Below are 23,777 nucleotides of genomic sequence, written 5' to 3' on the forward strand. Positions count from 1 at the left end.
GAAAACAAAGAACAACAACAACAACAGAACACTGTGAGTGTATGAAAACTTATGAAAGCAAGCCAATGTAAAACCGTCTGATTTTTAAGAACTTTTCCTATCAATTAGAGTAAGAAATTTAAAATGCCCTAAATGTAATCTCTGCAGAACATTCTCTACAATGTACTTAGGCCTTTTCGGGGTTAGAATTCTACAATCTTCTTTTATAAAAATGTACATATGCAGGCTGGGCATGGTGGCTCACACCTGTAATCCCAGCATTTTGGGAGGCAGAGGTGGGCAGACTGCTTGAGCTCACAAGTTCGAGACCAGCCTGGGCAACATGGCGAAATCCCGTCTCTACAAAAAAATACAAAAATTAGCCAGTGGGTGTGGTGCGTGCCTGTAGTCCCAGCTATTCAGGAGGCTGAGGTGGAAGGACAGCTTGAGCTCAAAAATTTAAAAAAAAAAAAAAAATTACATATGCAACCCAGACATGCTACATATCCGTTACCTATAAAATTCGTTTAAAGATCCCTTTGCAAAAAGATGGAAATTTAGAATCTTAATACAATTTAAGAACCTAATGTTTCAATTATTTAAAATCAAAGGAATGGTAAGCCCCCCCCAACCTTGGGTTTCAACGACATCCCTCTTCTTCGTGCTTCCTTTACTTGAGTTGTCACAGCTGACATGGAAGAATGTGAGCAACAGGTGGTGCTTTTCATGCAGCTGAGTGGGCAACTCTATTTTAATCTGCAAGGGAAGACAAAATAACAACAAAATATTCTAAAAACACAGAAACTCTCAGTGGAAGCAGAGACAGTATGTGTTACCCAACGCATAAACGTGCACTTGTTCTCCGAGCGGATATTAACATTTGCACTCAAAGATACTGAGACTATAAATTGTGCCAAGCAAGAAATGAATCCTGAATTCACCACTCAGAAACAGGAAGAGAGTTGATGGTATTTCTAGGAAGAATTGGAAAACACAGGACAGTAACTGCCACGCTAAGTTACCACAGCCAAGGCATTATGAAGAACCAGGATAGAACATTCCCAAGGAGCATGCATAGGTTTCAATGAATTACATTATATTTTATGTAAGCAAACCCAGTGATAAGAAAGAAAGATTCTCAGGTCCAACAAATGTAACTAAAGTATGAATTTGATAGGAAATATACCAGAATATTAATTGTGGTAGTGATAGTGGGATTATGACTTTTTCTTTTCTGTATTATCTGCATTATCCAAATTTCTATTTCTTTTAATAATGAAAATGTTACGTTTACAATCAGAATATATAAAAGAAATACTTCAACATGCAGTTCTAGCTCTGTAATTTCAGTGTAATATGCAGCTTCTCTTGAATTTTGCTTTACCAGGCAAATACATTAAAGTTTCCCTTAAAACTGGTCAAATTCGGTTTTCCCTTAAAAACATCACTTACCTCATCATAAAATTCTGGGTTTTGGTGATGGTGTAAAACTGCAGCAAAGGCGCTTCTTGTGAAAACTGGCCCACCAGGTCTGCCATAAATGCACTAAAATAAGAGTTACCAAAGGGAAACATCACGGTTCGATTAAGTAAGAAATTAAACTCGGATATATCGTAAAGGAGGAGGCATTCCTACGGCATAGACTTAGCATCGCCACCTCTGATGGACCCCAGGCCTGTGAGCCCCGGACTGCTGGGTCCTGCCCACCTTCCAGCTTGCCTCGAAGCCCATCTGCCTGCTCCCCTTCCTGCCCTTCCAGGTCACAGCCCTGGATGATGCCTTGCTCACTGTTCCCTTTCACATTTCCATGCCTTTTCTTATGCAATTCTTCTGTCCAAATAACCTTCGCTTCTGCATGCATCAAGAAAACGCTCAAGCATTCTTCAAGAAATTGTCAACTCCTTCCATGTGTCCCCTCAGCATTTTTCTGTATTAATTTTCAGTTTTGTCCAAAACTCCATTTCGTACCATCTGTCCACCAAGATCTTTTTCTCCACGACTGTTTTTCCCACTTGACTGAATTTCTTGAGGACAGATACTATAATATATATATATATATATATATTTTTTTTTTTTTTTGCATCTTTGTCTCCTTCTCCTCTTAGGAAGTCACTTTAACATAGTCACAGTAAAACAATTTGGGTTATGGAGCCAGACTGCCTGGGTTTGAATCTTGGTTCCACTAATGTTTTACCTTAGGCAAAAAATTCTGCACTACTCCCCTCACCTAAAACATATGGATAATAGGCTGGGTGGGGTGGCTCACGCCTGTAATCCCAGCATTTTGGGAGGCCAAGGTGGGCAGATCACACGGTCAGGAGATCGAGACCATCCTGGCTAACATGGTGAAACCCCATCTCTACTAAAAATACAAAAAATTAGCGGGGTGTGGTGGCAGGCTCCTGTAGTCCCAGCTACTCAGGAGGCTGAGGCAGGAGAATGGCATGAACCTGGGAGGCAGTGCTTGCAGTGAGCCGAGATCACACCACTGCACTCCAGCCTGGGCGACAGAGTGAGACTCCATCTCAAAAAAAAAAAAAAATGGATAATAATAATACTTAACTCAAAAGACTATTGAGAACCAAAAGAGTTAAACACACACTAGAGCAGTGCCTGGAGTACAAACAGCTTTCAATAAAAGTTACCTATAATCTACTGCTATTATTATTACTATACTGTAGTAAACATTTAATAAAATTATCAATTGTTGATCAGTTATTATTATTTCTATGATCAACATTATTCATATCCTAATTCTTAGCACCCACAGTATGAGCACTTGGCTCATAGGTGGACAGTAAGTGTTTGCTGAATTGAGTGTGTATAAGAAACTCTGATCCTTAAAAAGAATAAAAAACAGTCAATTAGGAGCAAGAACCTAAATATTCCATATTCGATAAGATTGAGTATATATGTTTATACATTGTAACATTATATATTTTTGATTTGTGTCAATTAAAATGTGCTAAATTGTTTTAGTTGTACGGTATCATGAAAGTGCATTTTGAAAATGGAAAAATCAGAATTCGTAGGTGAACATACGTTAAAAAAAAACAAACCTTAAGGGGCTGAGAGTCTTCCTCATCTGAATCTTTGAATTCAATGCAAATCGCAATATTTCTAGCCTGCAGCAATAAACAAAACAGAATAAGAAAAAACAACAGAAAGTCAGACTATGTAAGTATTTATAAAAGAACACGGGACGCTGAATCTAAAGGGAGGGTTTGACATCAAGAATGAAACCTCCATCTTCATACTCACCTTGGCAAAAGACTTCTGACTGTCGTATTTCAAGTACTTAGGATAAACATAAAGGTGATTGGTGTAGATGGTGTAAGGCTGAGTGTGTTTTGGTATGCAGGGCACAAATTCCTCCACTTCAAACGTGATGGGAGTTTTACTGCAGGTTTCAAATTGTTTTGTGGGAATGTATGATGAATTAACATAATCTGCAAAGATATTCAAAATAACTCAAACTGAAGTAAAACCCAAACTAACAAAAATTCTGTCTATTATGTAGAACTGACACTTACTAGGGAAGTCTGAGGAAACATTATCAATTGTAATGTCTAGATTGCCTAAAATCACTGGGAGCTTAGCCATCTTCTCAGGTCTGCAAACAAAAGAAGAGAAAAATTAAACATTTATAAGTTAACTCTAAAACCGACACTCTAGAGCAGCACTTCCAAGAGAAATATAAAGCAAGCCATAAAGACAATTTTAAACATTCTAGTAGCCTCATGAAAAACAGCAAACAGGAACTGGTAACATTTATTTTAATAATATACTTCACTCAACCCAATAGGTCCAAAATATTACCATGTCAGTATTTAATCAGTATAAAAAATGTGTACTCTAAGTCTTTAAAACCAGATATGTATTACTGGTTTTATACTTAAAGCACATCTCAATTCAGACGTCCTGTATTTCACAGGACAGCCACACATGGCTAGTGGCTGCGCACTACACAGTACAGGTCTAGATAAAGAATATCAGCAAAACAGTTATAGCTCAAGTGTTCCTGAATCACTCCAGCCTCACCATAAATATTTGGCTCATTTAGAATCATCACCATTTGGGGGAGCTAAGCTATGAGGATGCAAAGGCAGCAGAATGATACAATGAACTTTGGCGACTTGTGGGAAAGGGTGGGAGTGGGGTGAGCGAAAAAAGACTACACATTGGGTACAGTGTACATTGCTCGTGTGATGGGTGCACCAAAATCACAGAAATCACCACTAAAGAACTTATTCATGTAAGCAAACACCACCTGTTCTCCAAAAACCTATTGAAATAAAAAATAAAATAAAACATACAATCATCACCATCAGGAACTAGAAATCATCTTAGGCTCCAGTGTCCAGCACAATGCTGGGTACAGAGTCGAAGCTCACTGAAATTGTTGTATTAATATTTGTTCTGACTCAATCCAATATAGGAATCCCCTGTGACACTCCTGACAAGTGCTGCTACTGCCTCACCCTTCCTAGTGACAATGAGACTTCTGACTCAGCGGTTTTGACACTAGTCTGCTCTTGCTCATAGCATGGTGAAATTCACCTCCCTGAAACTTCTGCTCACCAAGGGGTCTAGCGATGTTCCTCTATCTTTCAACCACCTATACTACACATTCTGAAGCCCTCTATTCTCAGTACTTTTGCACCTGCCCCAATGTCATTCTCTCCCAGAAGAACCTGCCATTTATATTACAGAGCCTGGAACTGCATACATCTGGCCAGTGTGGGTGCACAGCTGGGTGCACAGCCTCTGTCTGGTTTTCAACAATATACCTGTCTACTAACACAGCCCCAAAGCTATTACTTTTAGGTAGCCATACCATCCTAGTGACTCACAAGAAATTTACGGTCACCTAAAATTCCTACATCTTTTTTCACATGCTTATTTCTTTGTCCTTTATTTATATAATTATATTTTTGGACCTCAGAAGAGAATTTAATTTTTGTCTTGCTGAAATTTCATCGTATTGTGTTTGAGCTATTTCTAGTTTATCAAAGTCCTCCTAGATCCAGATTCTACCACCTACTGCATTAGATATTCCTAATAGCTTTATGTCATAAAAATATTTAATCAGCATGTTATAGTCTCATAAAAGTCATTGATAAAGATACTGCACAGAATATTGCCAAGAACAGGCTCCTTCCCAAGTCTCTGGAGGCCCATTTCCAGACTGACACTAGCTCATTCATCACCCTCCCTAGCATCTGGTTTTTCCAGCAGTTGAACAACTGCCCACTCACGTGTGCAGCGCTTCTTTGACTCATTCACAGGCTACCACAGCACCCACACGTGGTAAATACATTCTGCTGAAGCCTTTGCACTCCTCTACTACACAAGCTTAGCGGCGCAGTTACAAAGAGAGAAGAAATGCAGTTAGGATGACTAGTTCAACACGATATGACTTAGTCTTAGGAAACAGAATGCCGCCTCACAGTCCTTCCTAAGCCACCTGTTTCAGATCTCCTTTAGAACATTGCCAAAGATCACCAAAGCACAGGGACTGGCAGATTCAGCATTTGGTTTTGTTCCCATTTTTGAAAAGTTCCTACCTACAATTTTGCAGATTCTTTGGATATGACTGCTGACTATTAGGCAGCCTCACGTGTCACTCCTCAGTACATCTTGGAATATTTGTCACCTGAATTAGGACTTCCCTAAAATTTCTAAATTCCTGCATCCTTAAGACTAGAGACGATGTTGAAAAGATCCATCGTGGCCCATCGCCAGCTCTAAGCTGCTAAATCTCTTTCTCTCAGGGTCCCTCCCTCTCATTTCCACTTGTCTTCTGTTTACATCTGAGTTTAAATGAACAGTTCCTGAAAGAGGTAATGGTCAGGAAGGCAAGTCAATGATTTTTCACATGTTCCGCCTTCCGTTGAAAAGATTTCTGGCCAAGAGCTCTCCAGGTACAGCCAAGCATTCCCCTGCAGTTTGCCCCTGTGCCTGCGGTGTGAGCTGCTTCACACACACAAGATTCTTTTCTGTTGGTGGGAGGAGGGGCAGCAGCCTCCCCTCAAGGGTCAGCCATTTCCTGAGAGCTTTTGACCGAGCATCTCCCAAGCTCTGGGTACTCCTATGATGATATCTTGTGGAGCCTCTCTCAGCTTCACATAGAACTCTTCAGGGGCATCAACCTTCAGACAGGGGGTTTTATGAAGGTATCAATTTTCTTGACATACGGTGCCTTGCTCACCTCTTCAGTGGAGGAATTCAACACCACAACACATCACAAGACACTGCACTCCACAAAATTGTAGAGACACCTATGAAGTTGTATCTGCTTTGAGTTAGAAATACTCTGCTTATTACAAATTATACTTTTAAATATAAGTAAGTATGCAAGGGTAACGGATTTCACCCCCTCCTAATTATTTCCACCTATGAATGAACAGGCATCTTCGTCACCATTTTTAAGATCACTCCAACATCCTCCACATATAAATTTTTGAGAGAGGTGGAACACAATTAAAATACGTTTCTAAGCAACATATTTTAATTAAATGATCTTCACTGGAAATCTTCCTATAGTGTATTGTGTCCTTCTGTGCCTAACTATAGTTATTTCTTATTCTATTTCCTCTCTCTGCTGAGAGATTTTACTTCTAGTTGCTGCTTCTGTAAAGACATTCTTTCCATGTGTTTCCAAGCACATTTCTGAGTTTAGTTCCATATTATATAGCACATGGGCTTTTAAAAGTTTTTTTTTTTTTTGCCAGCTTTAAGTTTTTAAAAACCCAATCTCAAACCCATTTCAAAAGTTTACGGTTTATGTTGAATCTGGTTTATTAGACATCAAACACTCACAGGCAATAAAGATTTTACTGCCTTTTTATGCACTTCCAGAGTGGTGGTTGTGTGCGTGTTACACAAACTGAATTCTTTCATGACTGAGAATAGTTTTGGTTTTTTTGCTTTGTTTTGCTAAAGAGTACCTATATTCTGTGCAAAATTTATAAAATAATCCTTGAACATGAAAACTCATCTTAAAATTACACAAATTAAGTAAGCATGCAATACAGACACTTGCAGGATGCCTGGCCTCTGGGAACTGCTCCTGTCTGTGTGTGAATGTAGAAGTGAGGCTCAAACTCTCTCTTAGGAACATTTTCCCTTCCCACTGCCCATCCATTTCTGCTGACTCAACAATTCCACAGAGGAAATGGGAATGGTATCATCAACTAGCAGTCCTCCCATGCCAACAGATTTGGGGTCCTTATCTAAGTGTTTCTGCAGCCGGTCCTCCCTTCCTGACTTCCTGTATTGGCTCGTTAAAATGATTAGCTGGCAATACAGGTATGTTTGGACTGCTATTGGTGGTGAGTTTAATCTTCTAACTGTGTTTTGTGAAAGGAAATATTCCCTAAAAGCTTTGGTGTCACTTAAAAAAAAAACAAGTATATATGATTGAAAGAAATTTGAGATATTTTTGTTTCAACAGAAACCACTGAGTTTATGTCTAAGAAGAAAATTCAATAAGCATTTATCAAGTGCTTAGGATATGCTGCAATGTATGTACTCAGGACCATGGGGGAATGCAAACAAGACATAATTTCTTTCCTCAAGAAGCCAAAAGTCCAGTAGACACTGTAAGCTACTTACGGCATATGAGGGCAATCACTTTCACAGAGTATGTACAAACCTCTACCAGAAGGCAGAGTATCTAGATCTATCGAGAGGGAACACGGGATGAGATCAGTATTCATGGTGGGAGAAATCACCTTAATGCCTTTTGCATTTATTCCCCACCACGGTTTTAGGGGGCAGGGGCTATTATTATCCACCCTTAAAAAGAGGAGGCGGCTCAGGCAGAGAAGCCAAGTAACTGCCTCCAGGACTCCCAGCACAGAAGTGAGCCACAGATTGGGCTTTGAAAGATGAGTAGAGTTCCCCGAGAGAGACAAAGGAAAAGGGGAAGTGTGTATGTTGTATGTGTTTGTGATTTATGTGCTGCTTGATGAGGCAGGAAGGGGACACAATTTGGGCAGAGAGAAAAGCATGGCAGAGGGAAGTCCACAGTGGGTTTAGAGAAAGTCAAGCAGCCCTACTTGGCTTGAGTGCAGTGTAACCAGAGCAAAATCGGGGTAAGACTGTAAAACCTGGATGCAAAGAAAATGAGTGTACAAATAAACATAGATACATTAAGTTGCATATGCAAAAACTTTAGTAGTATTATTACCTAAACTATCCAACGTAGTACCATTAAAAAGGTCTACATTTTAAAGAAAACGTTCTATTTTTATACTTTGCCTTCATGCCTTCGCATTTCCTGCAGAAGTTAGAAAAGATGAGATACCATCTTATCCATGAGATACCACCGTGAACAAATCAAATAGAAAGTACCAAGTCTCTCTTCTTATAAAATGTTAGCAATATCATCTACCTGACAGAATCGCTTTCTTACTAAATCTTGGAACATATCCCTGGGTAATTATTGCAAGGGAAAAAGGAAAGTGGCTTATGAGCTTTGGCAGCTGTTTTGTAAAGACTGAGACAGCGTGAAGAAATTTTTTTCATGCATTATTAAATAACATTTTGAGACAATCATGGGGGTAGAAACAATAGCTTTGGATCCAAGCCGGTGCCCAGGCCACTGACATGAGATTATTTCCTGTAAAATATATAGAGGAAAGAAAAATAGCAATGCAAAGATTTTTTAAAAATGAAAAAGGAATTCTCCACGTCCCCTAACTCTGTTGTGAAGAATGCTGGGAGTGGGCACCAAAGTTTCTTTGGATACTTATTGAGGAGCGTGGCCTCACTTATCCTGCTGTGTCTTCTACGCTGTCACCATCGGATCCCTGTTTTCAGGTTTCTGGGTCTCTAACTGGCCACCTGGAGCACACCCTTCACACCAATGCCCTCCTGCTGAGCACATGCATGAAGAAGTGGTGTGCAGAAGAGAACTCACACTTGGTTTTCCCTGGGCTCTCTGCTGCCTGGCCACAGGCTTTCTGCTCCCATCACTTTCAAATTAGTGACCATGTGAAGCCCCACTCCCCAGCCTCCACTGAAGACAGGACCATGCACTGGGGCTGCCCCTGAGGAGCCGCCACTGTGGGGAAGTCTCAAACTAACCAGCCTAGGAAGTAACTTCTGAGACAGGGCTCCAACCTCCATCACATATAAAAAACTTCATTGTTTGTTTTGTCTGAATATAAAAGTAAGTGTTAGTCTTTTAAAAGTTCATGTAAAAATGACAGAATGTTATAAAGTGGAAGGTGAAATATCACCCATCAACCCATCCCTCAGAGATAACCATGATTATTTGGCATATATCCTAAATAGCTATTTTTATGCTTATCTTTCCATCTAGATAGCTACTTGCTTATCCATTTCTTCATTTACATACAAAAGAAATATATGATATTTTCTTTCAAAAAATATAGTAATACAGATATATTTTTTCTTCCTTAATAATATAGTGTATTCACTTTCCTAAGTACGCGCAGACCCACCTCATGGTTATTAAGAGTTGCATGGTAGTTGAGCGAAGGAAAATACTGAAATCTATCCAACTAAAGGTGACTGGTTTTTGAAAAAATTAGTAAGAATGAAATTTTCTTGAAACTCAAAAAATGACAGTAATCACTATATGATAATATAGTATGTATGATAATATATTACCCACTACCAATAGAGAAGATTTTTTTAAAGATTCTAACTGTGGCTTATAGGTATAATTCTGAAAAATCAGAAACACATTAAAAGTCAAAAAATGGCTGGGCGTGGTGGCTCACACCTGTAATCCCAGCACTTTGGGAAGCTGAGGGGGCGGATTGCCTGAGGTCAGGAGTTCGATACCAGCCTGGGCAACATGGTGAGATATTTAGTATCTCTACTAAAATACAAAAAAAAAAAAAAAAAAAAAAAAAAATTAGCGGGGCATGCTACTCAGCTACTCAGGAGTCCCAGCTACTCAGGAGGCTGAGGCAGGAGAATTGCTTGAACCCGGGAGGCGGAGGTTGCAGTGAGCTGAGATGGTGCCACTGCACTCCAGCCTGGCAACAGAGCGAGACTCCATCTCGGGAAAAAAAAAAAAAAAGTCAAAAAATGGGGGCAGAGTTAAATAATCTATGGTCTATCTCAATGGACTATTATAATATTTATGCATTAAAAGTGATGTCTATAAAAATGTATATATAACACTTTCAGAAAATACTTGAGTTGTGCAGGGAAATATTACATATTTAGTATGATCATAGCTACATAAGATAAACTAAAATAAAATGTAAAGGAATAAAACGTAAAAAAAAATGTTCCCCCCTAGGCTGGGCATGGTGGCTCACGCCTGTAATCCCAGCACTTTGGGAGGCTGAGGCGGGCAGATCACAAGGTCAGCAGTTTGAGATCAGCCTGGCCAATATGGTGAAACCCCATCTCTACTAAAAATACAAAAATTAGCCAGGTGTAGTGGTGGGCGCCTGTAGTCCCAGCTACTTGGGAGGCTGAGGCAGGAGAATCGCTTGAACTCGGGAGGCAGAGGTTGCAGTGAGCAGAAATCGTGCTACTGTACTCCAGCCTGAGGGACAGAGTGAGACCCCATCTCAAAAAAAAAAAAAAAAAGTTCTCCAAAAGTTCACCACGAAGGTTAAAACTAGTAGTAAACCTTTCTTCATCCTTTTATTCTTCTGTATTTCTCAAAATTTCTAAAATGAACATGTATTATGTTTGTAAACTAAAGAACCTCTATGATTTAAAAGTAAAAATAAGGTACTATTCTTTCATTTAGTCTTTCATGAATAACAGATTCATAGGGATCCAGGGGCACTCCCTGGCCAAGACCTGTGTCCTTACCAGGTCATAAAACTGTCAGATAGTGACTGGGAATTTGGGGCACCTGTATGGTCCAGAAACCCTGGAAGGCTAACCCAGCAGGCCTCATCCTTCACCAGTATCCTCCTCTCCCCCTTCTCCAATTCCCTACGTGAGCTGTGAAAGGTTCATTCCAAATCAGCCCAGTGGGCATGCACACTGCTTTGCTGAACAGGCCAACCTTATCTGTCCAGGTAAGATTAGCTTCATGTTAGCAAAACTGAGGTTGCACTTCTCATTAAAGCTCCAAACAGGGGAAACATCAAGACAGTCAAAAACTGTATAATCACATAACTGAAAGAGACCTTGAGAATCCTTTCTACCTTTCTGAGCCTCTTGACAAGGGATTTCACGTCGCTGTGAAGGCTGAAGCCGCCTGCTGACGTGGACGTGATTGGATTCAGATTAGGAACACATCTCTGTGTTTTCAGAACTTATTGAGCCTGTTTCTATGACTCATATCGTTTCTATTCCTACTACTGAAGACAGATAAGAAAAAGGTCAAATAAGGTTAAAGAAAGCTAAGCAACCATTCTTGAGTTCTAGACAAACTGATAAGATTGCTATTTTGATATGCACAAAAAAAAAAAAAAAGGATACCTTTGGCATAGAATAGTTAGCATTTGGCTCTCAGCTATTCTTTTCACTTCACATCTTCTAGCGCCCTCAGCTCTTTCACGTTCCCAGAATTTCCCCAGAAAAATTCTAAGACCCATCTCCCTAGCAAAGAAAATCAGTTTCAAAGGTTCAGAGTGAACTCTTTAGGATGTAGCAGCAAAACAGCATAGAGGTTAAGAACACAGACCCTCGGGTGAGACTGACTTGGGGAAGCTGCCGGCCCTGTGATGTTGCACACATTCCTTGCTCCAAAAGCATGGTGAAGTCCTAACCCTTTGTACCTATAAATGTGACCTATTTGGAAACAGGGTCTCTGCAGATGCAATCAGTCAAGATGAGGTCACTAGGCTTGGACCTGATGCTTTATCACTAGTGTTCTAAGAAGGGAATTTAGACAGAGACACACAGGAAGAGGACCATGTGAGGCCAGAGGCAGAGTGGAGCAATGCTTCCACAAGCTAAGCAACAACTGGTGACAGAAACTTCCAAGTTAGAAACCTTGCAAGTTATTTATCTTAGACTATTACCACCCCAAGCCAAGACCCAGTCATCGTATCTCTTTGGCACGACTTGAATTTGTCCCCTTCTTCCTGTTTGCACTTGCAGTGGCTTTGCTGAGTCCTTTCTCACCTCTTGACAAGGTTCCTCAACTGTTTCCTCCCCACCATAGGCTCATCCTTACCCAGTCCACCCTTCACAGCACCACCCAAAACATCCTCTACAGAATTCAAATTAACTGGTTATTCTTCTGATTTTCACCCCATCTTTCTTCTCAAGGGTTTGAGGAAATGCTTCACGCTCATTTGCCATCCCCTCTGATGTTTAAATCGAGCAACCTAAGTGACTGCTCCCCTGTTCCTCCCACCCCACTACACAGCTTCTATTTTTCAGGTGTGGAAATAAGACCTTGAAACTCACTTCCGAAAGTCTGCAAGTAACTTGAGCATGTCATCATTGGATAGCTTATTGCTGTCTTGCCTGTAGATGGCAGAAAATCTGGCATTTTTGTCAAGATTTCCAGATGCATCCTTAAACAATGTCCTGAAATGGCAAAGCAACATTTCTAAACTGGGTTTCCAAAACACCAAAATCAATTCATTATTTAAGTCTAGTTTCTATGAGAAGTCTAATTATTATTCCATTGGCTATAGCCAACAGAAATCTCATTATCTAAAAACATGGAAAACATCTATGGGGATGAGGACAACTAAATCAATTTTACATAGAAAACAGTTCCAGCCAATGGCTTGTGCTTAGGAAACAACATACACAAGTCAAATGCTTAACAAGTAGAGTCAAGAGATAAAGATCACCCCAGGCCTCACTGGATTGCCCTGACTTCCAGCTGGAGGCATGTGGTTGGGTCCTTGAATCCCAGCTCTGCAGCTAACACTCCCGTGCACCCTGCCAGTTCCAGGTAGCACTTCTCCAGACAGTGTCTATCCTCTCTGTGACTCTACTAAATGATTTTTTCAAAATCTGGGCTTATGTATTTCTCAATTTTACACATTCAAATCCTCTTTGTCTCTGAACAACAAACAGAATAGGCCTATTGACCCATCCATGCACCTATTTATATCGATTTAAAAGGTATAAAAGGTGTTCCTTACCTTGCTGCCCAAGCAAATGGCATTCTATACTGTCCTAGTCTTTGGCATGCCTGCTTGGCATTCTTCAGCACCTTCTGGGCCACCTTGAAGACATGAGAATAAAGCTATGAGATACTGCATCTCACTGAAAGAACTGTGACCTCAAGAGCCATCCTTACATGCTCACTAAATAAGTCCTTACCATAGCATTGGATGCATAGAAAAGCACATCATACAGTAATGAATATGGCTGGATTCACACTCTGCGCAGAGTACTTTATTTAAGGCATTCTCTAGCAGTGATTCTCAAAGAATACAGAACGAAGACTTTCCAAAATCCATGTCTCTTCTTTGGTCTTTACGGGCAACAAACATGCTGTTTCAGAGGTTTTCATACATCTTTATGACTAAGTGCTAGTTATTATAAGTCTACTGAGTTATTAATAATTACTATTTGGTATCCATATCAAAATATATCACATTATTAGGATTGAAATGAGAACACTAATTAAAATACTAAGCTTTCACAGCTCCTAAAGTGCACTAGCTTATGCTGATTCCCACAATATAAGGGATAAGATATTAAGATACTGACTTCAGTTAGGCTGAGGTTCTCAATGCTATATTCTTGCTTTCTAAATATGAATTACTGCTATTTCTACTTCCTAATGATCAATTTTGGTTTGTTGTTGATTGATTGATTAATTCACAGTGTACAATGAAGCTTATTTGCTTTTAGCCTAAGGCAGGCCTATTATTAATCATCTATACCCCTACTGCTAAAAAAGATAATGCTTAATTTTTCCAAATTTGTCTGTACTATGATAGTGCTTTGTCATCAATGCAAAGTTTGATTGTCTCAGAGTTACAGTGAAGGGTCTTTTACATTACTTGATTTTTTATTTTTTTTTTTACTGAAGGGTCTTTTACATAAGTATATCAAAGTCAAACCAATTTTGGGAAATGTACTCCAAAACCAAAGTGTGCTATAGCATCAGCATCACTGTAGAAATGCAGAGTCTCAGGCCTTGCCCCAAACTTCCTGGATCAGAACGTGCATTCTGACAAGACCTCCGGTGATCTGTGTGTACCATCAGCCACAGGAAGGATCTAGAAGGATCCAGAAGGATCTAGATGACAGAGCTGTCTGTCTCTAAGTCACACTGAATCCAGCTGTATGACTCTGTAGACCATCAAACCTCTCTGGGCTCCACTATCCACACCTGAAAATGGGGGCTAGGCTATACTTTTCATGATCCCTTTCAGTTGCAAAACTTTATAATCCTACCATAATCATGCTGTAGGAACTGCTGCCTTCATGAGTAACCTGGAAAATACATCCTAATTGGAAGAGATGTCAGGGAATCATCTAGGACCTCCCCCCTTCTCCAATGAGGTATGTTCTTGCCTCCCTGGGTGGGGCGACTTAGTGGGGTCTTAGGTGTATGAGTTATAGGGTACAATGGCCTACCTAGCTGCAGGGTCAATTTACTTAAACATTTTCAGGTTCAAGATTTTTTGGTTCTAACAATGATGAATATGTTGTGGAGTAAAATGCAGTAATTTCATAAAATTTAAAGCTAAAACATAAAACATCAATAAGCCTTTTCTGCAGTGAATGAGGACTTAGCTCTCAGACATATGAAGGGTGCAAATAGAACACAGTATGTGTGAAAGTCAGAGTAAGAAACTTATTTTTTCCCTTTGGGCTTTTTTCCCCTTCTTTTTCTTTTTAAAACATCTATTCACAGGAGATACCTACAGAGACTTTTCATAAAAATTTCCTCCAAAATGAAAATTTACTCTAAATGATGTTCTAGACCATCTTGGAAAACATGAAGAAACAACTTTGACAGACAGAAAAAAATCATCTCACTGTAACATCTCTGCCAAAACTGTGCTAAAGTAAGATAGTTGAGCCTTAATTCCTGCTTTAATTGAATGCTTTGGAGGTGGCAGGAAAGTAAATGCATGAATAATGTACACATGGATGAGCTTTACATTCCATAAAAAATGAAGAAAAAGCAGACTTCAGCAGATGCTCAGTGGACATGGAGGAGTGTGCAGAGGTAAGTTTAGCCTACAGTGATATGTGATTTTTACACCAATATGAGCTGCCAAATTTCAAACCATGCATGCGGCAGGCAGAAGTAACAAAGTTGCTGTGGATGGGCCTTGGAAATGTGTTGCATACACGGTCGGGGGAGGAGATCTTATCTTGGGCCTTCATTGATTATTGATCAAAACATAAAAGAGCTAAAAGAGCTTCTCGTCCAAGGTTTTACAGACTTGGTTTAAAAAAATAAAACAGCTTCTCTCCAGAGACCAAACTTTACACAGCTTTCATCAGCCAAAAAGGCTTACTGTTGGAACCAATGTGCCTGGGTAAATGGGCTTTTACTTGACTGGGGCTGTAATAAATGACGATGTCTTCTGGGCTTTCTGTGATTTATGGTGCCCACAGCACTGACTCATACATGATCTGTTTGATCCTAACACTGTCCCTATGAGGAAGGCAGAGGCAAGAAGTAACATCATCCTTCATGCACAGAAGGAACATCTGGAGGCCAGAGAGGTGATGTGATTTGTCCAAAGGACCCAGATGAGTTAAGCATGCAGCACCCAGGTCTTCTGACTCCAAAATCCATTTCTCAATGGCCATCGTGCATCCTGTGGACACAGCTGTGATGCATGGGCGCCCATAGAGGTGAAGATAGGAAGCTCTGAATCCAACTTAGTAAACTTCACTCACAGCCTCTGGGGTATCCACTCCTACTGCTGACCAGTCCTTGTCAGTGAATTCAGGCCTCTCAGATGACCACACAATTTTTTTTAAAAATAACTAAAAATATGTAAAACTGGCAAGGATAATAGCACTTAACAGATTACACTAACCAGGTAGCACAATGTGCTACGAAGTGGCAGTCATGTGCCCCCTGGCAGCTCCAGCCATGAGACACTGAGCAGATCACTAAGCCTTGGTGAGCCTCAGTGTCCTGAAATATGAAAGCACATCTTGGACTAGATGACCTCTAATATTTAATAATTCTATGGTATGTCCATGCCTAGGCACTTCCCAAGTAATGAACACTACTTTGAAAAAAACCAAACATACATCATGTATGTTTTCTTTCCATCTTCAACCTAAAACTCTGCCCCTTCTAGCAAAAACCAAGTGGACCTGAATCACTGACACTGCTGGCCAGGTCATCTGAGCCAAGGGCATCTCCTGGTCTCCAGCCTCATATATAAGTGTAAGTGGACCAAAATAGAATTTCAGAACCCAAGAGGCAAATTAACAAACAGAAGAAACTCTATTTGAATATCATACATGTACCTTCTAACACAGAAAGTTTACTATTAAGCTGGTAATTCCTTTGCAAATTATTTTAGGATGTCAGAATTGTCTAGTCAAGTGGATCATTTTATTTACACATAGGACTACATTTCCTTCAAAATCAAGACATAAAGTTCAGAGTAAATACAGGTAGCATATTCTACATCTTTTAGAGTATAAATATGGCTTATGTTTGATTTCATTAAGCATTTATAGTTTCACATAAAGGCCTCTTTTCAGATTGCTTTTTACCACCCCAAAGCGTAAAAGCCATTCATACCTTAGAAGAGTCTGAACTTTTCATATATGGCTCAGCGCAATGTGTGATGCTCCCCTGAAGGACTTTTTCAATTCTGGCCACAAGAAATATATCTGGATGAGGACAAGTGACTGAAAATATTCCCTAGGAGGCAAACAATTTTCTTCAGTAAGCAGAATTCACAGCTACGTTAAACAAATCCCATGAACATTAAACAGCAAAGAACAGTGAAACAGGACAACTAGTAAAAAGCACCCAGTGCCAAACTAGTTAGCTGACAAACAGTTCATCATCTGCTCAAAAAGTCTATTTGGCGAGGGAGGTAACTAGGAGAACGTTTAGAAAGAAGAAAGGAAATTAAAAGCCACTTATTTCTCAGCTTGCTTTTACTGTCTAATAATAAATACTATTAATTAAGAGTCTAATGACCCCACTTGTGCATTACAAGGTCTAATTTGAGCATTTTTGGTGCATTTAGGTAGCATGCAAAGTGAGTCTGAGTAGTAGGAATGCTGGGCTCATACTCCCCACCTGCTTTGGATACTGCATGGCGGCTTCATGAAGGATGCCCTTGAGGACAGATGGGCTCTGCCCACTGCCATTCATCAGCGCCAGGGACGTGGTGGCGAGCATTTGCCTCACCGAGAAATGGTTCAGGTCTACATGGAAATCGGCAGAAATCTTCCGGTTGTATTTTATGTCAAACAGGGATAGAGTAACAAAGAAAGGTTCAACCTGAACAAAACAAAACAATCCAATGATCACTATGGCTCAAACAGGGACAAAAGAATGTTGCTATCAAAAGAGAAATGACAAGACCTATTTAGGACTGTTGCCATAAATAATTACTAAACAGTCTCATCCTTTTGCATACAGAGAATTAGCTTATAAAACATTTTAGTAAACAAACAAAACAATTATTTTACCTTTATGTGTTTTGCTACATAATGTATGTTCCATAGAAAACACAGTTGCGTTCCCTAAAGCATCTAAGATGAACTCTGTCTCCTGGAAAGCTGAGCACAAACCTGCCACCCTCATCTTCCATCACGAACATCCTGTCCTTGCAGGCTAACAACCTCCATATCCTGATCCAAACACTGCACCTCTTTGATACCAGGGACTAGGATTTCTTATCCAGGCTGCGCTGTAAAGGTACATCTGAAACCTCTGCCTATTTTTTTTAATGTTTATTTTTAAAATGAAAAATTACATTTGTAGTGGGTCCTTCTTCATTTTCGGCAACACAGCATTGCAAATTGAAAGATAAATCATTGCACTTGACAAGGATCCTTTTTCCAAACTTCTCTTCAAATGACTTCACTTCTGGCTCAGCTGATGAGAAGTCAAGCTTCTTTAAAAGAAAATGTAAACATATAAATAAGTTATGCTCTTATTTTAAAAAAACATCATAAATGCATCCAAAGGAAACGGAATAAAATATGGAAAAGCTATATATACTTATTTACTCACAATAGTGTTGCTATTATATAATCGGTTTCTATGGTTTACAGTAGTTACACACATAGTTTATAACAATGGTCAAAGACATGGGCCGGGCACGGTGGCTCACGCCTGTAATTCCAGCACTTTGGGAGGCCGAGGCTGGCGGCTCACCGGGTCAGGAGATCGAGACCATCCTGGCTAACCCAGTGAGACCCCGTCTCTACAAAAAATACAAAAAAATTAGCCAGATGTGGTAGTGGGCACCTGTGGTCCCAGCTACTCGGGAGGCTGAGGCAGAAGAATGGTGTGAACCCAGGAGGCGGAGCTTGCAGTGAGCCGAGATTGCACCACTGCACTCCAGCCTGGGCGACAGAGCAAGACTCTGCCTCAAAAAAAAAAAAAAAGACATGATGGTATACCCACTCAATGGATGAACTGAAAAAATACAGAGCTTGAAAATTATGATCATGAACAACAAAACCAATGTCCATCAAGTATCCAACCAAGTGTCCATCAACAGATTTATAAGGATATATAAAATGTAGTGTATACATACAATGGAATATTCAGCCACAGAAAGGAAGGAAATTCTGACACATGCTACAACATGGATTGACCTTGAAAACATTATGTTAAGTTTAAAAAGCTAGAAACAAAGGACAAATACTGTATGATTCCACATTTATGAGGTTCCTAAAATAGGCAGGTTCACAGAGTAGAACAGAGGTTACCAGGGGATGGGGGAAGAAGGAAAGGAAGGTTATCATTTGATACAAAGTTTCCGTGTGGGAAAATGAAGAAGTTCTGGAAATGGATGGTGGTAATGGTTGTACAACAATGAGAATGTATTTAATGCCACTGAACCGTACACTTAAAAATGGTTAAAATGGTAAATTTTATATTATGTATATTTTACAATGATAAACAAAAACTTCTTAAAAGCAAATAAAAAATATAGACATATAAACACACATACGTATGGTTATGAGGTTTGTGAGGAAACAGAAAAGTACTTATCGTTAGAGTTAAATGGAAAAGGTTTGTATTTGAGCCTGAACCTGGGCTAGTCGGGAATTATCACTGACTCCCAGGCATCTGCAGTGATACCTGTTATTTTCTGATGGTTATTTTAACAGGTAAATTAGATGTTCTTTGTGAACTTGAGAATGTCTTTCAATAAATCTCTCCCAATTTTCAAACATCTATTGAATATCAAATATTCACAATAGTAATGCTATGGTGATAAGATTATACATTTTTATTTTTCCTCTTTTCCCCGAATTTTCTATAGTTATTTTGCTTGTTTTTCCAAAATAAACAAAGCAAACAAATAAACAAATAAGCCCATCGATGATTTTCTCTCCCACACTTGGTTTTAAATATTAAACATTTAGATAGTTCTTACCTGGGCATCTGGGTCCAAATAAAAAAGTTTGACTCTGCTTTCACTTTTCAGTTTGATTTCTGCTTCTCTTGCACTCTGATAACAAGATACATGAAAATTACATTTAACACAATCCTTTTCTTGCAAAGGTGCCCAAATACATTTAAAAGCTGCCCAGTCCTGAAGGTTGAGGCTGCTGGAAAGCTCTGCCTCGTGTTGGAGAGCCGCTGTGTGTGCCAGGGAGTGTGCAGCACACAAAGTAAGCACTAGGAGGAAAAAGAAGTGAAGATGAGATCCCTGCCCTTCTGAAGCTCACAACCAGTGACAGAGTCAAAGTCAACACAAAGAAAGCAAAAGAGAATAATTAAGCATCTGTGTGTCAAGAAAGCCTTCATAAAGTAATGGAATATGGGACAGGCTTGGAATGAAGGGGCAGAATCGAGCTGAACATCCCTGGCTGAATGAAAAGGATGCACAGACAGACACTGAGGATGGAAATGAGCCCAGATGCTAGAAAGGATTTAATAGAGTCCAGTCTGTGACTGGGTGCAAGAAGGGGAAGAGGAAGGAATATATTTTGAATGATGAGATAGAGAAAATGATGGCTGATCTTGAAGGACAAGATGCTAATTAATTCAATAAATATTCATTAAGCACCTCTTATGAGCCAGGCCCTCAAGTTATGTGAAATGTGAATGAAGGAAGTCCCTAGTCCCAAGGAACACCAGGTGGGGAGAGAGCATATCAACAGGTAATAAGGAAGACAAGAGAAAGTTTAAAGTACAGTGGGAGCTGACTTGGACTAGGGGGTGGTAGTCAGAAACCACCTCCCAAGGGAAGGCCCATCTGGAAGGACAAGAACACTTGGCCAGGAAAGGAGAAAAGCGCATTCTAGGAGAAGGCACAGCAGGTGCAAAGGGACAAGTCACACCTGAGCAATGACCAAGTCACTCATCATAACTGAAAGGCAGGGCATGATTTAAAAAAAAAAAGTGAAAAGAAATGAGTCTGGGATTTGAATGCCAAGGATTGGGGATTTCCCACCCCTTGTTTAGCATATCATCAAGAAAAAAAACATAAAAATGGGCAACCGGCAGCCCACAGGGCTGCTTTGCCAATGGCATAGCCATTCTTTATTTCTTTACTTTCTTAATAAACTTGCTTTCACTTAAAAAAAAAAAAAAGGATTGGGGATTTCATTCAGAATCTAAAATATCCTGCAACCTTTTAGGTAAGAGAATAAAATGAGTTCCACATTTCAGAAGCATCACTCGGGCAGGGCTGAGGCAATGGGTTAAAAAGGATAAGACCCAGAGGCCCACAATGTCTTTCTTGGGTTATCACACCAGCCTCCCAGTCTCACAGCAGGGCCGATTAACAAATCCCACATTTCTAGCTTGGGCAGCCTGCTGAATGGTGAATCCATGAACAAGACAGAAAACTCAGGAAAAACAAATCTGCCAAAAAGATGATAATATCTTTATCATCTTTGTGTAGAGACGCCTGGGTAGAGATGCCTGTGGAATTTCCAACTGGAAACATCCAATAGACAGCTAAAGGGATGAAACTTGAGCGCAAGGCTGAGAGGAAGGCTGGAGTTCCAGCCTTGGGAGTGGATGAGATGCCCTGAGGGAGAGGGTGAAAGTGAGTCTGAAGACAAAATCCTGGGGGCCCAACATTGAAGAGGTGGACAGAAGAGAGGCCACGGAAGAAAACCGACAGATGGTGGCAGAGATGAGGGCTGGAGATGAAGGATTTGGGAACAGAAAGAGAGAGAGGCTTTTCAGACATTCACAAGATAGAAGTCATCTCCATCTTTATGATTTTTCATGCCTGGTGCCTCTAAGTCTATATTCTGTTCTTCTTGTCAGTCTGAGCTCTCCACTACTCTCAGTCTCCACAGTTAAGTCTATGGAGTCGGAATAGAATGTACTCTCTCATCTGCTACTTTCCCCAAAGACATGAGTCACATCTCACCACTTGATGGGGCACTCACAACCACAGCAGAAAAGGCGTCTTGTCTCTTCTGTTGGTGGCAGAACAAAGTCGATTATTACATTTCTAATCATGGATAATGAGAAAATAAGCATCTTAATCTTCTTAGCCATACGATTGTTGTATATAATAGGTCTTTAGCAATGATCCAAACTACCATGATCAGCTGTCTATGTTTATATAAAATGGGCACCAGAATACTAGGAAACTGGGTTCTGGTTCTAGTTCAATTAAGTAGCTTTGCAAGCTACTTAGCCTCTCTGGATTCCATTTTCATTTCCAGGTAAAAATGTTAAACAAGATGATGGCTCAAGTCTGTTGCCACACCAAGTTTATCTTGATGCTATCGATGGGAGCCTGAAGGCTATGGAGGTGAAGGGGCGTTCCTGCAATCTTCTGTTTATGCTTCCAGGGCAAAACATGTCTGTGGTGGCAGGCGCTCTCCATATGGGAGATGGGACCACTTCATTTTATTCTATCCAGCCTATCACCTTTCCTAATTTTTCACACCAAAAGAGTAAGAACACGTGCAAGTGGAATCTATTTAACTGAACCCAAAGAAGTTGCTTTACATTGTATACTGCCTGTGGTGTTTCCTAACAAAACCATCAGTACTAGGTGCTGCAAGCCACCACCAACAGTTATCTATTCTACTTCTGAATCGTCCGCTTGAGCCCTTCAACAAAGGCAAACACTGTGTTATGTTCTCAGACGCTAGAGCAGAGGAGTGGGTTCTTAATGTAGATGCAATTCCTAGTGCCTTTCTGAAAGATGCTTGTTGTCTTGAGCTGACTATGCTAGGAAATAAGAAATGAATAAAGCAAGAATAACTGCTAATGAGCTCGGTATAATTAAAGAACAAATAGGAATGCAGACACAATAAAAGAAAAACAATTAACTACTAGCCAAAATAGACACAAAGCATTCTGATTTTGTCACTAACACCCAACAGATATATTCTTTACCACAGACATCATTTATTGGAAAAGAAGGGACAGCTTTAGATGCAAAAATAACCTAAAAGCTTGTAATCTACCTAATATACATCTATTGCTCTGCTATGAGTAAATAAAAAGCAAATTCGGCTTCTTAAAGTTCCTCCCATCCCTCCTAAGGTCTAGGATGATGCATTAAACACAGAGGATGCCCAACAGTGGCTGATGGAATTACCAAGTAAAATCTAAGAGGTAGAAAAATGTGGTTCAGGGGTAGCAGGACTTTGCCCCAGAGTCAGGAAACAGTATCTAGAAGAATAGTAATGATAAGAGCTACTATTGATAATAGCCAATATCTACCTGCTAGATATTACCGTAAGTGCCCATTTTAATTTTATACAACCTTAGGAGGCAGGTACTATTATTATCCCTGCTCATTAAAAGAGAAAACACTAAGTCATGAATGTTAGGTACTTTGCCCAAAGACCTACATCATGAAATAGAGGCCTGGCTTCTAACTCAGGTTGCCTGGCTTCAGAGTCTAAACTATTACACTACACAAGAAAGAAGAAAACAAGGTAAACAATGTGAACAAGCAAGTCAGGAAGAAAAAACACAAATGGCAAATAAATATATGAAAATATGAAAAATATCACTAATAACCAGCAAAATGTAAATGAAAGCACAGTAAAATACCATTTTACACTCGTCTGGTGAAGATGCAGAGAAACAGAAATGTGAATTGTTATAGCCTTTTGGGATGGTAACCTGGCAATGTTTAAAGCATTAAAACCACAATAAACTTTGACTTAAAAATTCCACATTGGGGAATTTCTCCTACTGAAATAAGAGCACAAGTATTTAATGTCATGTTGTTTATTGTGCACTGTTTGTAGAGGCTAAAAACTGAAAAAAAAAACCTTAAATGTTCATTAATAGGGAGATGGCTGAATAAACTGTGCAGTAGCAATAGTTGAAATATCATGCAGCTTGCTGACATGTATGTAAGGGGGAACCAGATCTTCCACTGGCCCAGAGGGACATCTATGAAATATTTTTTAGTGATAGAGAAAATTTCAGAATAATGTACATATCATGAACATATTTTTATAAAAACAACTTAAAAACCTTACATATGTTTATCTATATTTCTATGAGCAATCAGTTTGGTGAAAGGGGAATTGGAACCGGTTATTAACTTCAGTGTTCTCAGGAATGTGGGAATGGAGGATGAAGGGAAAAGGTGAACTTTTCTTTAAACAACTTTGGGTATTTTTACTTATTGCGGCAAGCACACTTCTTTTTAATTAAAATTTTAGTAAAGATAATAAAATAAATACTTGTAATATGTACTTTCACAATCTAAGAGTGGACAAAATACAGCTATAACAAATATCATCCCAAA

The 23,777-nt window shown here is 39.7% G+C and overlaps 1 protein-coding gene across 43 annotated transcripts in view; it reads right to left on the reverse strand.

The window, feature by feature from the left end:
- The window catches only part of DOCK9 (dedicator of cytokinesis 9), a 292,065-nt gene that overhangs the window by 90,063 nt on the left and 178,225 nt on the right, over positions 1–23,777 (reverse strand). For 24 of the 43 annotated variants that reach the window (XM_057299611.2, XM_055096949.2, XM_055096946.2 and 21 more), the window contains exons 10-20: positions 19,464–19,538; positions 17,826–17,966; positions 17,144–17,347; positions 16,634–16,756; positions 13,038–13,120; positions 12,346–12,468; positions 3,513–3,592; positions 3,241–3,428; positions 3,039–3,104; positions 1,432–1,524; positions 612–735 (exon numbers count right to left, since the gene is read on the reverse strand). In XM_057299611.2, coding sequence (XP_057155594.2) covers positions 612–735; positions 1,432–1,524; positions 3,039–3,104; positions 3,241–3,428; positions 3,513–3,592; positions 12,346–12,468; positions 13,038–13,120; positions 16,634–16,756; positions 17,144–17,347; positions 17,826–17,966; positions 19,464–19,538 — 1,300 coding nt within the window. Of the gene's footprint in view, positions 1–246; positions 340–611; positions 736–1,431; positions 1,525–3,038; positions 3,105–3,240; positions 3,429–3,512; positions 3,593–12,345; positions 12,469–13,037; positions 13,121–16,633; positions 16,757–17,143; positions 17,348–17,825; positions 17,967–19,463; positions 19,539–23,777 lie in introns of all 43 variants that reach the window. The other 19 variants (XM_055096929.2, XM_055096933.2, XM_055096934.2 and 16 more) reach the window with 1 other exon arrangement.

Source organism: Pan paniscus, chromosome 14, assembly GCF_029289425.2.
Source record: "Pan paniscus chromosome 14, NHGRI_mPanPan1-v2.0_pri, whole genome shotgun sequence".
Lineage (NCBI taxonomy): Eukaryota > Metazoa > Chordata > Mammalia > Primates > Hominidae > Pan > Pan paniscus.